This window comes from Camelus dromedarius, chromosome 23, assembly GCF_036321535.1.
Source record: "Camelus dromedarius isolate mCamDro1 chromosome 23, mCamDro1.pat, whole genome shotgun sequence".
NCBI classification, from domain to species: Eukaryota; Metazoa; Chordata; class Mammalia; order Artiodactyla; family Camelidae; genus Camelus; species Camelus dromedarius.
This window is the reverse complement of record NC_087458.1, coordinates 899728-914341: the sequence shown is the minus strand read 5'-3', so window position 1 is coordinate 914341 and position 14614 is coordinate 899728. Positions and strand designations below refer to the sequence as shown.

General features: G+C 56.6%; 1 protein-coding gene across 5 annotated transcripts in view; it reads right to left on the bottom strand.

Moving 5' to 3' along the window:
* Positions 1-4875: 4875 nt before the first annotated feature.
* The window catches only part of FBXO31 (F-box protein 31), a 32666-nt gene continuing 22927 nt past the window's right edge, over positions 4876-14614 (bottom strand). For 3 of the 5 annotated variants that reach the window (XM_010998426.3, XM_031436627.2, XM_064477666.1), the window contains 4 exons: positions 11048-11157; positions 10289-10442; positions 8830-9194; positions 4876-6877 (listed from right to left, as the gene is read on the bottom strand). In XM_010998426.3, the coding sequence (XP_010996728.3) occupies positions 6655-6877; positions 8830-9194; positions 10289-10442; positions 11048-11157 (852 nt within the window). In that variant the 3' untranslated portion in view covers positions 4876-6654. Of the gene's footprint in view, positions 7253-8550; positions 8642-8829; positions 9195-10288; positions 10443-11047; positions 11158-14614 lie in introns of all 5 variants that reach the window. The other 2 variants (XM_031436626.2, XM_064477667.1) reach the window with 2 other exon arrangements.

The window sequence follows — 14614 nt, the reverse complement described above, 5'->3', positions numbered from 1 at the left end:
GGGTGGGCGTTGGACCCGGAAGCCCTCCCTCCCGCGAGCCGGGGAAGCCCACTCACCATTTCCGACGGATGGGCCTGCCGGGCCGCAGGGCGCCCCAGCCGGGGTGTCTGTGCCCTAGAAGGAGAGAAGGAGGTGGGACCCGCACCCCGGCCCGGGGCCGATCCGGGCACCGCAAGCATCTCGGTAGGACTGTGTCCCACGCGGTACCTGGGACGTCATTGTGTTTCTGACGTTCAGATTGAACTGAGCGTCCCGCAAGTCACTTTTTGAATCCGGCAGCCCTACCGATGGGCTCCCGTTGTGACGAGAGAATGTGCATTTCTCGAGCAGCCTGGAAGTTAAAAGTCCGTGGAATTCAAAACAGCTGCATCCAGAGGGTGCCGATACAGTTTTGAACCCTCTGGACTGTGTTACTCCCCTCAGCCTCCCCTTCCTCCGCCCTCACACATGCACTCTGGACAGTTACCAAAATGAAGACAGGGTGTTTGTCTTCACGTTTTAGTAAACCAAGTGCTTTCTGCCTCTCTGTTCTTAAAAGATTTTTTCTTGGAAACAAGCTTTTCAGTATTTTCATGCTAATTTTGATACTCTCAGTTAATATATCGATATTTGCCCAGATCTTTTTAAGCAGCCCTACCCGTGATGGGCCATACCTCCATGTGCTGCCCTAGCCTAGGAGAGGGCCCAGAGCTGAGGCTGGCTGTGCCCTTGGAGAGCTGGTGGCAGAGGTGGATTCTCGTCGTCACTCCTGCACGTGGTGAGGGTGGCAGGCTGTGGCAAGATGAGGCTGAGCAGGTGCTGATAAAAGCTTTTCTAAAACCCTGGGTGGGTGCAGGGAAGCGAGCAGAAAGGGCAACAGCAGCCTTGCCAGGGGCTGCAGGCAAGACTACCAGCTGAGGTTTCCAAAACACCAGCCCCTTGTTTCAGACTCTGGATTTCCCAAAGATGGGAACCTCCTCTCAGAGAAAAGAAAAGGAAAAGCCTGTCATCTGCTTCAAACGAGGACTTGCCCCCATAGCAGACAGCTATGGCTGACCCTCAGCGGTGTTTGGGGAGGTTGGGGATGAGGGCAGGTGGGGCAACTCTGGACTTGAGAAAGTTGGTCCCAGAGACAAAGGGCTTGGTGCCCACCATAGTGATGGATGTGGGTGGGCAGACAGCCAAGGGCAGGGGTAGGGGTGAGTCCTACAGGAATGACACTGTCCTCAGGCACCCTGGCCACACAGCACTGCCCCAGCCAGCGGCTGGAGGCTGGCCACTCCCCACGTGTGAAGACACGTGTCCATATCCATATCTTGAGAACATTTCTGTAGAAGCGTGTATTACTAGTAACCCAGAAAAGAACAAAAAGTTGTGCTTTTGTTTTGAGGTTGACTTGTTATTTCAGGATAACCTTACTAACTGACCTGGAACAGGCAGAGAACAGGAGTTCAACAATTCTAAATCCTGTGGGTTACATGAAATCATAATTTTCAAATAAAATCTAAGTAAAAACTGTCATTTTTAAGTTCTCATGTCCCCCATCAGAGGACTTTTTGGGCCTCTGACGCTGAGCAGTCATCCTTTCCTGGCCCAAGGTGCACAGTGGTTTAGGTCAAGATCACACCAGGTGCCACCATTTTAACAGCCCTGGACACAGGACTCACTTTCTCACCCACACAGGGTGATGTGTTGGGTCCCCACGGGTGGACAGCATTCTGTCAACTCTGCTGTCCCCAGCCTTACCCTTTCCTCGTGGAATCACAGGCTTCATCATCACCCTCACCAACTGTGACACCTAGACTTCTCTCCTCAGTGGCTGTGACAGCAGCATCGTGGCCTCCCTTCCCTTTTTCAGTGTGAGCTCCTGCAATCTGCTGGGGGACACGGAACCACTGTCACCGTCCTCCACACGGAAATCAGAACACTATAAAAGGGCAAAGCCCAGCTGAGCCAGGCAGCCAGGCTAGGGGGGTTTATTGTTTCCAAATGCCTCTGTCATCGCCTCACCCCCACCCCTGCAGTACCAAGGACCCTGTTGTAGTGCTTCCCCTGAGATCACTGAAGCGTCCCCGAGAAGAGGCCTCCACACCGTGTCCCCCGTACCCATGGCGCCCTGGGAGAACTTGCCTTCCAATAGAACTGGAACACAGGGAACAGGAGAGATGCTCCATGGCGATGGGGCGGTCCACCTGGGCTCACACGCACATAGAACCACACAAATGCATACAGGACAGAGAATTAAAATCTCACAAGGAATATTAGGGGACACTGTCCAAAAAGGTGATGATGAAAAGAAGGCTGAGAAACTGCTGAAGGAAGGAAGCCAAACTAAAAAACCTATACACACTATGTGATTCCATTTATTTGACCTTCTGAAAAAGGCAGCGCTATGGGACTGGAGAACAGATCAGTGGTCTTGGAGGTGGGGGCTGGCTATGAAGGGGCAGCACCAGGGGCTTTGAGGGGGATGGAACATTCTGTATCTTGATTATGGTTCTTATTCACAGCTGTGTGTTGGTCAACTCAAAGAAATAGGCTCACGTTAAAAATTTACAAAAATTATATCTCAAAAAGCTAACCAAGAAAAAAAAGACAGCTCAGCTATTCCCACTGAAGTGCCAAGGACAGCTACGTCTGGGGTGGACCTCGGGTCTGCTCAGGCCTCTCTCCAAGGCTCCCCACGTGTGTCCTGGGTGGCCCACTGCCTCCCTCCCTCTGATTCAGCTCCCAGAGACGCACCTGTTCATCTCAGGGCCAGCAGAGCTGTCAGCCCTCCCTGCACTGCCAGAGAGGGTTTCATGCCCTGGAAGGAGTCAGAAAGGCAGACTTCCTTCGTGGATTTCAAGTCAAAATGGAAAAAGTCTGAAAACTTTACCCAAATGGCCTTTCTTTGTTCTTTTCACCTTGCTGGGGGGGGGGGGGGCGGTGTCCATGCACATGTGCAGTGACCCTAAGCACCCACTAGAGGTCGGGCTACAAAGGGACCAAGTCACAGGCGCCCCAGGCCTGCCACTGCGTGCAGGGCACAGGCCATGCGCAGTACCTTCAGGGGAGGCGGGGAAGGGGACTGAGCCACAACCCCTCTCAGCAGTCCAGGCCCAGCTGGATGGGAACATGAGGTACTTTTTAATTTAAGTATTTTGCATCCCAAAAGAAATTATAAAGGTTCAAAAACTGCTTAATGGAGAAGCAGCCCCCGACAGCCATCCCATCCCAGCCCCTGCCCCACCCGGAACACCTGGGCAGATGCCTGAGTGTGACCACAACTCCTCCCATCTCAGCTGCCATCTTCACCAGTCAGGGCATGGGGCTTAGATCAAACAAGATAAATGTTTTTCTTCAAGAGGGATATATGATCTCAAAGAACCACCCAAAGTAAAATTAGGCTAAAAAAGCAAAAGGTTCTGACCCCTTCACATGTTCTGGCTGGTCTCCCTGCGAGCACAGGAAGGACCCGGAGAGGGGACCCTCAGGGGTTGCTGCGAGTCATGGCCCTGCAGGCCAGCACACTGTAAATGACAAAGAGCTCCATTCGGTTCCCACTCACAGTCTCAGGCAAACCGACTGCCTTGTGGCTTTCTTCTACTCTAAATAATTCTGAGAATGGACAGTCAAATTGCACTTCAGATCTCCCAAAAGTAAAGACAGAGAAGTCAGCCTTGGTCGGCACTGGGATGGACTATGAATTGGGGGTGAGGGTTGTATAAGAACATTCCCATAAGCGTTCTGAAAAGTCAGAACAAGAAAGCAGCTGCTTTCTCAGAGCAACAGCTCCACCCCTGGGCTTTCCCTACGGGAAGCAGGAGCGGAGGCCCAGCTAGCACGTGGCTAGTTAGTTAGACTGCCGTGCACCCTCCCGCCCTCTGCATTGGCCAGGGATGCAGGCACCAGGCACGGAGCAGCCTGGTGTTGGGGTAGGAGGAGCAGGGCAGCTGTGCCCATGAGCACCAGCCACAGTGAGCTGGACTGTCCCAGACCCAGGCGAGGCCAGGAAGGGAGGTACCAGTCTGGACCGAGGGAGGAAGGAGCTTGAAACCCTCCTGCAATGATGCCACCAAACCTGTTCACTTGGTATTCGACGCCGGAGGCCGACAGATCCAGGTATGGAGCCAGACCCCCATCAGATAGCCAGAAAAAAAGGTTATTTGCCCCAGCCTCACACCTAAAACATTCAGCCCCAAAACAGAAGACTCCCCAATGACCCGTGTTTGAAATCTCTAATCACATGACTTCCATCAACTGGAAGAGCAGAGCACGCCCAGGTATGCAGAGGTGCGCTGAGACTTCCCCAACCTCACAGCAGCAAAGCGGCAATGAAAGTGGTGCCATGGAAACATCCAAAGACCCGTCGAGGGCCACCTGCCACCCCTAGACTAAGTCCCATGTGGGCGCAGCCAGTCCCTAACCTGGGTCATTGGGTTCCCCACTGAAACATGCTTTATCAAAATCCCAGTTGCCTTTAGGCCTTGGACAATGATGTCAACCGTTTTGAATCCTCACCTACGTTGAGTTCACCAGTCGGAAGTTCCCCATGTGAGCTGGCTGACCATCTGCCACGAAGGGGAGTGGCTGGCACTGGGTTTCCACACAGAACCGCCACTGTCCACGCATCTCACCTACTGAACCGGAAACCAGAAGCCAGCTGAGCACAGGTCAGAGGGGGAGACCTCTGCTTGACCAGCTGTGCAGATGACAAGCCATTGCCCGTCACTGCTGCTGTCCTGCCTGGCACCACCCAGGCCACTGCCAGGTGGACGGACCCACCCATAGGCCCTGCGGCCCCGCCTGACACCCAAGACAGAGGCCAATGTGAGTGCATCCAACAGCCCAGGGTTATTTTAGTCACTGTTCGTGGAAACCACGTGTAGGCCAGACACTAGACGCAGAACATCATTCAGATTTGAGACTGGTTTTTAATCCGAAGTGGTCATCTTCAATCTGCGTGCACTTTACAATGCTAGGGGCCTCGGATGGAGACAGTCCCTCAGAGCAGGCCTCAGCTCTGGATGAAAGACATTTTCTTGATTTATTTAAAGAATGGAGGTATAGCCTAGCGCCCAGCTGTCCTCCGTTATTGTCCTCAAGGTTTTGAGGCCAGCTGTCACCATTGGGGACGGCCATGCTTGGCACAAGAGAACAGCCACGCTGTGAGAGGGAGGTAGGTGACAGGCTTTTAGGCTCAGTCCCGCGAGAGATGCAGGAACTGGGATGACGTCCCCACCAACTACAGGTCCTGCTGGAAGGATCTGGGAGGTGAGCTGCGGTGCCTCTGATGAGACTTGGCTAACAGGGCCGGGCAGCTGCTCGGGGTTGGGGGGGTGCCCACAGAGCCTCCTGGGAGGCCCCGGTGCCGGTTAGGGCCGTGCCCAGAGCTCATCACTTCTGTGATTCTGGGCAGCAAAGGAAGGCCAAAGCTGCCAAACGTACTGAAGCGAGGGCAGTGGGGGATTATCATTTTAGAAAAGGGCCAGTCAGGGAGAAATCCATCAGGAGACACAGCACACGTTTCATGGGGCACCTCAGCTTGGTCTCTGCATGAAGGCACCACAAAGCTGTTCCCTTCCCTGGGGCCCCGCACCTGGCATGAGAGCTCAGCACACTCCATCCAATGAGGATGAGCAACTGGCGGGACAGAGTATGCCCACCCCAGGAAGCCACACGCCCCGGCTGCCAGGCACGGTGACGGCTCTATAGGCTGGAGGGAGAGCTAAACCCAACTCCGGAGGCCTGTGTACATGCAGCTGGGGCTCTGTTCTTCAGAAGATGCCAAGATCAGACCGCAGAGGGGGTCCCCAAATGCAGGCGTCATGACCTGGGCACAACGCGGGAGGAAGGGTCAGTGCCTGGGGTCTCCATGCTGGAGGGCCCCCGAGGGTGCTTGGCTCCAAAGTGCGCCTCCACACGTGTGGGTGATGCTTCCGGAAAGCTGCCCTCTCCCTGCAAAAGGCATCAGACTCGCCCAGCACAACCATTTCTGGTGCTTCGCCCCTTTCAAGAGCGGTACCTGCGCAAACCACGCAGGAGGAACAGGCGCAGGGCCGTCCCATGGGGCCGCGTCCCAGTTCTGGGAAGCAGTGCAGCTCGGGGTCTGACGCCAGCGGGCGGGGCAGGGGCATGGCGTGCACTAAGTGAATGCCGTCTGAATGGCTGCAGCCAAGGCCCCAATGCGGCTGACTCCCTGGAGCTCCTCTTGCGCGCGCACACACACACATACACACATACACACACACACCCCTACCCGCCCAAGCTGAGTCCAAGTCACCAAGGCCCTCACCCAGGCCCTCTGGCTTGCTTCCCGCAGAGAGGACGGTGGAGCCAGTGTTCCATCAGCTGGAGGCAGAATCTTGTGTCCTGAACCTCCCTGAAGGAGGATTTTGTTTTCCCTAGAAAACGGCCACTCTCTCCAACGCACTTATCTGCACGCCCTGCAGCCGGTGCTCTAGATCAGTCCAGTTGTGGTCTTCTGTTTTTGTAAGGTGTGCTCAGCATTCCCATCAGCTGTTGACAAGCACGCGGGCAGCGGGGCGCTCTATGGAAGCGTCTGGGGCAGCCGCGTCGAGGCTCCTGCGAGAAGACGGGGGTCGGGTCAGAGGCAGAGTCTCCCAAGTGCATGCTGCTGTTCTTCCGACACGGGGCCGGGGCCTGCAGCTGCCCGACGCAGGGCCGGAGCCTTCAGGAGGTGAGGGACTGGATGTTCTTGAGCATCTCCTCGAAGGCCTGTGGGGACGGGGAATCCGCATTCCGGAAGGTGGCCTGGATCCTGCTGTACAGGCTGAAGGATTTCAGCTCCAGCCAGATGAACCCGAAACGATCCTCATCGAACAGGACGAAGACCCCGGGGGTGCGCTCAGGGCTGGTAAAGCCATGGCCGGCGATGAGGCCGGTGCCATAGAAGCTGAACAAAGACAAGAGGGAAGACACAGGGAGAGAGGGGTGAGCGGGGCCTGGAGGGCGTGTGCCACCCATACCAAGCACCCTGTCGTCCCGGTGTTCTGGAACACCCTCCATTCCACACGAGCCACTTCCACCACCTGCCAGCAGGAGGCTGAGAAACAGCAGTTAAAGGCCGCCGAGAGAGCCATCTGGTGGGCCCCGGGCCTTCAGGAAGCATGCCTTTCAGTACGTGGCAGACTTTTGGGCTCACCCCACCGACTGCTGCTCCCTAGCCACCCACCCAACTAGAGGACGAGGGGCCCAGGCAACCTCACCTTGTACCTCTGTCCCAAAGTACGCATCTTCATGATGTGACCCAGGTGACAGATCTCAGTCCCTGGGACAGTTACATCCACATATGAACAACTCATATGTAACATAATGACTTATCAGCATGCAGCTGACATTAACTGAGAAGCCAGAACTTGCAAATACCCATTACAGCCAAGTTTCTAGATCAGCGGCAGGCTGAAATACGTTTATGTCTTTCTTACGAAGAACTCAGTGTTTCTGACAGGAGACAAGGAGTTGGGGGCTGGTCCAAGCCTCCAAGTGCGTGGAATGGTGCTCAGGACTCCCACTTCCGCCTGCCACACAGAGGCTCTGCCGGGCAGGAGGGGGACAGCAGCCCCAGGTACGAGGGGCTCAGAGGGTTTCTTGGGGTTGGATGGGGAGCAGCACTGCAGCCCAAAGGGAGGCAAAGTGACACCCACTGACCTCAGACACAGAGACGTGAGCACACACGCCCCTCCTGGCCAACCCCTGATACTCGGCACTGGGTGGAGGACCATGTGTGGCTCCACTGGAGGCTGGACCAGAGCTTCCAGGCCTGCACACTGGTGAGCTGGCTGTGAGAGGCTGTGAGTTGTCAAGGCTCCCAGGGATAACAGAGCCCATTCCTTTATGACCTTTCAAAAGTTTACATCGGGTGAAGTTCCATTGGAACACTATGTGTATGTCTTCCTCTGGAAAACCCAAACTCAGCCACTTTTATCACAACCATATACGTGGAGAGAACATAATGAGTTTTTCCATCATACCCACATAGGTGTGCACTCACGCTGTCAGTCTACACATGGGGAGCCGGGAGAACACTGTGGACACACGAGACAGCAGCTGGCCCAGAGGTAAAGAAAGCAAACCCTCACCCGCAACACGACAAAGGCTGGCACAGAGCCTGTTCCACCAAAACGCACCCTGGGCAACTGACTGGGATCTCTGCGGTGACGGGATGTTCCAGGCCTGCTCTGTCCACACAAGAGCGGCTACTGAGCATGAAATGTGGCCAGTGCGACTGAGCACCTGGACTTTCAATTTTATTCACTTTAGTTAATTAAATGTAAACAGCCCTAGAGTGGAGGAGACTGGGGTCTCCTCACTCATCACCAGGGAGCACTGAGCGGCCTGGACAGAAGCGTGTGAACAGCATGCCAGGCCTGGAGCTGGCTGAGTGGGGTAGGCCTTGACCCAGACTGGAGCCCACAGCCTCTGTGGGGAGGCTGTCCAAGCCGGAGAAGCCAGAGGAAGAAACAAGGAGGAAGGTGGGGACCCAGGACAAGACTGACTGCAAGATCTCCCGGGGGAGGTGTGGGCAGGGCCACCACAGCCTACTTTCAGTGCTGCTCGCCGCCTCACCTGTCCACCTCTCAACTCAGTAGCTGTGCAGCGCGAGGCGCTGGGGTGGAGGCCCCATGCCAGCAGCTCTAACAGTCCCCGTCTGAGGCCCCTGAGGAGTGAGAAGACAGGAGCCCACAATCTGAGACCCGGCTGTGCCGCCCAGGATGTAGGGCTGGCACCGGGCACTCGGGCCAAGCTGGCAGCGGACCAGGCGGACAGAGCTCCCAACCAGTGCAGCGCCCAGCGTGGGGTCAGCCCGGGCCCCCGGAAGCCCCACCCGCCATTCCGCATCCTCACCACATCCTGCAAGTCCGGGGATAGTCCTCGTTCCTCGAGCTCACGCCCACGGGCAACACGAACGGCTGCCCCTGCCCAGACTGGACAGGCTGCTCAGCTGCGGCCAAGGCCTCTCCATCCCCAGGCTCCCTGCCCTGCTCAGCGGGCGGCTCCGCATGGGGCTGCACAGGGCCCGGCCGGGGCTCTCCCTCGCTGTCCTCAGGCCCGCCTTCCTGCTGCTGCTCCTGGCGCACCTGCTCCCCCACTTCCAGGACGATGCGGGAGAGCTCGCTGAAGTCACGGAGGCTCTCGACATCGGGCAGCTGGATGCGGTACCTGAGGTCGATCTCCACTGTCTGCTGCCCGGCAGGGATATTGGGGTCACCCTGCGGAGCGGGCAGACAGTGGTCAGCAGGCTCAGAGACCCACAGAACACACTCTGCACGGCTTCCATCCTCCGGCCCACTTCTGGCCAAGAGCGCTCACTCGTCGTTCCTTCTGGTTTGGCAGCACCACATACAGGTCAGAGTATCTTAGAAACCCTTTAAAAGACAGCGCCCAGAGTAGGCAGCCTTCCGTGAAGGGCCTCTGAGGACTGGGAGCAGTGGTGCCCATGAGGGCGGTGGGTACATCTGCACCCAGCGACCTCTGAACCAAAGACAACTGAAGAGACAGGACTTGGAGAGGCCCACGGCCGGGTCAGGTGAGTGGCAGGCCTGAAACGCCAGCCCAGGCCTGTCTGCCTGGAACACAAAAGCTCCTAGGCATGATCCCGGAAGAACAGCCAGGCCCTGCCATTCCACACAGGGCTGAGGAGCTGCAGGACAGCCCACCGTGCAGGGACGCAGCCTAGTACCAGGCCCTCATCTATAGAGAGCTTTCCCAGCGCACAGGGCACCCAGCTGACAGAGGAGCGAGCACTGCCCTGCTTCTCCAGGATGCTCTCACCCACACCTGCTCGAGGATGGAAGCACAGGGAACAACAGCCCCTGGAGCGAGGGACAGGGGCCTATCGTCCAGAACCCCCACACAGCTCAGCCACCCTCCCCGTGCTTTCCCGAGCTGCTGAGGCCAGGACAGGCTGCGGGAGCCCAAGTACTAGCTAAGACCCTGCACCTCAGGGTCACCTGGGGAGCGCCTGGAGCCCCGCACCCAGTCCATCCCCATTAAATCAGGAACTCTGGGTGGGGCCCGGGTATCACTATTTTCTCCACCTCCCCAGGGACTCCAGCATGTGGCCGGGGCTGAGAGCCATGTGAGAAGGTGCCTTGGAAATGGTCAGAATCCCCTGGAGATCTCGTGGAAGGCAGATCCTAGATCAACAGGTCCAGGTGGTGTCTGAGACTCCATGTTCCCAGCAAACTCCCTGCAGTCTGGGTCCCACCCTGAGTAGCTGGGGTGCAGCCCGAGTCAGGCCACACCATGCCAACCTGACGGGGTCTACACAGCGCTGGGCCCGCTAGGCGGCCTCTGGACTCACCGTGATCTTCGTGCCCCTGGCATGCTTCCCGTGGAAGCTGAGCATGACGATCTCCAGGCCGTGGCTGCCATAGGTGCCCTTGAAGAGGCCAGGCCTGATGAGGTCGTCCGGGTGGCTGGGCGGGAGGTAGATGCGGCGGTAGGTCAGGCAGTTGCTGCAGGGTGGGGGTGTGGGCAGCGTGAGTGTGCAACGGGCAGAGCCCCACAGCCTGGGCAGCACAGGGCTCACACCTCTCCCAGCCATGCTGCGGTGGTGGTGCCTGCCAGGCCAGCAGGGAGCAGGGGCACCCCACCTTCCTGAGCCACGCTCCCCCCCACCCACATGTGCACACACACCTTACACTGCCTCCAACGGCTGCGGACAGGGAGCCCTGAGACTGCAAGGGGGACAACACAAAGGAGACATTGCAAAGGGGCTAACGGGCTGTGGGACAGGGCCAGAGGCTGCAGCAGTGGGGAGGCCAAGAGGCCTCCCGAGCGGGTGTGGGGAAGCAACCACGAGGCTCTAATACCCAGGACAGGCCGCAAGAGCACATGGCTGGTGGGTGAGGGTGGTCAGACACCAAGGCGGGCTGGGGAGGAGAGACAGGGCTGTGCACACAGTGCCCAGAGAGGGACTTTGCTCAGAGTGCCCAGAGAGAGGACGCACTCACAGCACCCAGAGTGGGGGGCCAGGCCCACGGTACCTGAGGGAGGGACCACAGGCACAGCACTCAGAGAGCGACTGTGCTCACAGTACCCACACTGGGGCTGCACTCACTCGTACTGACTGGTGTAGATGAACTTCATCAGGATGAGCTCCTGCATGTGCTCATGGAAAATGTCCTCCAGCGTCCGCCCCCACTCTTCCCTCAGCCATGTGCGGAACTCCTTCCAAGAGAACACAGGACATGAAAACCACCACGGCACAAGGTGCGGAGAGGCTGCTCCCTGTGATGCTGGTGGGCGGGTAGGAGGGAGCAGAGCCGCCGTGCACTTGGTCTCCCAGAACCTGGTCTCCGTCCCTGCTGAGGCGTGATGCCAACGAAAGCCAGGGGCACTGGTCCCCACTTTCCCAGACGTCCACAGGAAGGGAGCCCAGGGACCGTGGGGGTCCTCTGGGCAAGGCTGGGGCCGCAGCCTGCGTCCAGAGCTCCAGCTGCGCGAGCCTCACTTCTGGGTCCCCACAGACAGGAGGCGTCTACACGGAGTCTGGTTCTCGGGCTTCTAGAGGGGCGGGCATGGCCGGACTTGACACTCACCAACAACCCAGCCCCGTGCCGGCCGAGTCAGCAGAACTGCCTTCTGCAGCCACTGATGAGGAATGGGACAGGTACAGGTGGGGTGGGGAGTGTGGCAGATTTTCCATTTTAAAATGTGCCCTTCATAATCATGTCATATTCGGAAGGTATATTTGTAAAAAGAAAGCTTTTATAAACACCACATCCAAGTAAAGCCCAATAACTCTACAGGATCAAATAATGCAAAGGATATTCAGTGCTTAATAGTTTCATTATGTACATTTAATACGATTAATCCACAGCTCTGAGTTCCCAATGCAACACAGTATTTCTAATGAATGTTTGAAATCAGCTCTACAAACAGAAGCAAGAGCAATTTCCAAAAAAACAAAAAAGCTACAATCTGTCAATTGCTTTAATATGTTACTGCCCAAACCCTGGCAAAGAACAGAAATTACTAATGACTGAAATAAACAACTATTAGAACTGCAATGCCAATATATTAAAAAATCAACTGAATTTTTATAACTATCAGCACAAAATTGGAAAATGAAAAATTTTAAATCCTATTTACAACAGCCTCAAAAAACGCAAGACTCAGGAATAAATACTATAAAACGTGTGATCTCTGTGCTCTGCAAACCACAAGGGAGTGAAGAAAGAGGCCTGCGGAGCAGAGGCAGCTGTGGCCTGGAAGACTCAGTACTGGGCAGCAACTGTCTCCAAACGGATGTCCTGACTCCACGGCCGCCAATCCTAACCCCGCCAGGCTTTCTATAGAAACTGACAAGCTGGTTCTGAAATGAGCTGGGAACATCCAAAGCAACCCTGCAGAAGAACCAAGCTGGGGGACCCACGCCAGCCTGCGTCACGACCTACATAAGGCTGCGGTAATCAAGATGGTGCTGGACCATAAGGACTGACAACACACCAACAGAGCTCAGGAGAGCGCCTGGAAACGGACATGTCTGTCTCTTGAGCTGATTTCGACAACGGTGTCCGAGTGATGCAGCAGGGAAAGGGAGTCTCCTCCACAAGCGGTGCCTGAACAGCTGGACAGCCACGCGCAGCAAGTGAGCCCCATCCCACCTCACACCTCACACAGGAGGCAGCTCAGCCAGGCCACAGACCTAAACACAGTGTGAAGCTACCAAACTTCTAGAAAGATAGCGAGAGACACTCTCTTTACAGCTTGGGAGGAAGCAGAAAACAGTAACCACAAAAAGAAAAACTTAACAAGTTAGACTTAACCAAAAGTCAAAACCTTCCACTAAAAGTGGCTGAACTCATGAAGGAAAGGCCCTAAAAACAAGATCAGATAAAGAAATAACAGATAAAAATGGAAGTGAGTGAACTAGTGAGCAAGGATTTCTGAGTTGCCATGGTGAATAATGAGACTTGAGCTAAATACCATGAAGATGGCCTGTGAACATTCATAATCTTATTTATTTTGCAGAGAAGGTCAGTCATTAGCAACACCAGCCAGACCCAATTACTCAGAGCAAAGACCTCTGATGGACACCTACTGTGAAATGACCTCCTCAGATGTGCACCCACGAGGACACACACAGGGCCTAGAGCACAGCAGACAAGAGCGAGTGCACCATGGATCCAGGCTTGTTCACCACAGACGGCACCGCACAACCACCACCTCAATCTGCGTGGTGGCCTCGGAGGGGGGCGCTAAGATTTTCCCTGTTCAGAAAAGGTAAGGAACCTTCCCAGAGTCACCCAGCCAGCCAGTGGCAGGATCAAAGCTAAGCAAAGGCCACGTGCTTACTGGTCTCATCCCCACCAGGGCTGGCGCCAGGGCTGGCAGGAGCGCGGCGAGGCAGGGGTCACGTGCCCTGGTGGGCTGTGAATGGGGACCAGCAAACTGACAACGTGCAAAAAGAATCTGGGATGTCTTCAGGGCAACTCCATTTCTGTGTAATCCAAAGACTACATAAGGTTTTTGCAGAGCTCAGGCAGCGAGGTTACAGCAAGAAGCCTGCGTCTCTGCCGGGCTCCAGTCAGGCCTGACACTGGCTGTCACTCTCCTGCAACGGCCTACCCAGCCTCCAAACGGCTCGGGGCTGCAGGCAATCTCCTGGCCCCACTTTGCAAACAAGGACAGTGGCTCCAGGAGGGAAAGTCCCTCGAGCACTTGGCCAGGAGAGTAACAGGGGAAACGACACCACGCCTGGCCGTAGGGGAGCAGTCGCGGCATCACGGCAAGACGGCGGGCAGAACACCGTGCTAAGGACAAAGCCTGTGAAGAGTGCTGAGGAGCCTGGGAAGTGCTTCTGGAATAACAGCAGTTACGCCGAAGAAAACAACTGTCCGAACGAGACAGCTCGCCTTCATGCACGTCACAGAGGCCGAGGGAAGCACGCAGGGTGAGGGAGAGCAGGCACGGAGGCCGCTCCTGGCGGGGCTGCGTCCACACCCCTTCCCCCCTGATTCTCAGGGTTCGTATCTGACAACGACAAGGTATCACCTTAGGGGTGGGGTGAGAAAGCACAAGAGACAAAGGAAAGCAGACTAGCGGGAGCCCAGCGCCCAAGCCTCTGCGGCCAAGCACACCACGGGCTGGGCCAGGCCACCCTCCTCCCCCTCCCCCCACCCCGCTCCTCCATGCAGCCCCAGATCTCCGGAAGTCTCAGGCTGGGCCCCGGACAGGCAGGGAGCGGGGAGGGGAGGTGGTGGCTCAGCCTTGCCCATCCCCTGTGAAGAAAACCAGGCAGCAACTGCACCAGGAAGCCAGACAGGAGACTCAGGGCTGGGGTCTTGGGCGGGCGAGGGCCTGCACTGCTTTCAAGGACCCAGGAGATGAGGCTGCAGTTTGACGAGTGCCTGGGAGGGGCACCTAAGGAGCAAGCAGGACACCGCAGTCCCGTGGTGCCCGATCCTGCCACAGAACAGTCTGGACTTGGCCTTCGAAGGTGTACAAGGCTGGCATAAATCCCAGAACTGGAGTCTGGGTGCAGGAAGTGGGGGGCTGGCAAGCCTCACGATGCAGTTTACACAGAGCTGCTTTGGGCGTGGATGAGAGGGCTAGGGTGGGGGAGACTTCCACGGTTCCCTCCTGAACAAGGCTCCAAAGGGGCCGGAGGCCGAAGGCCCGG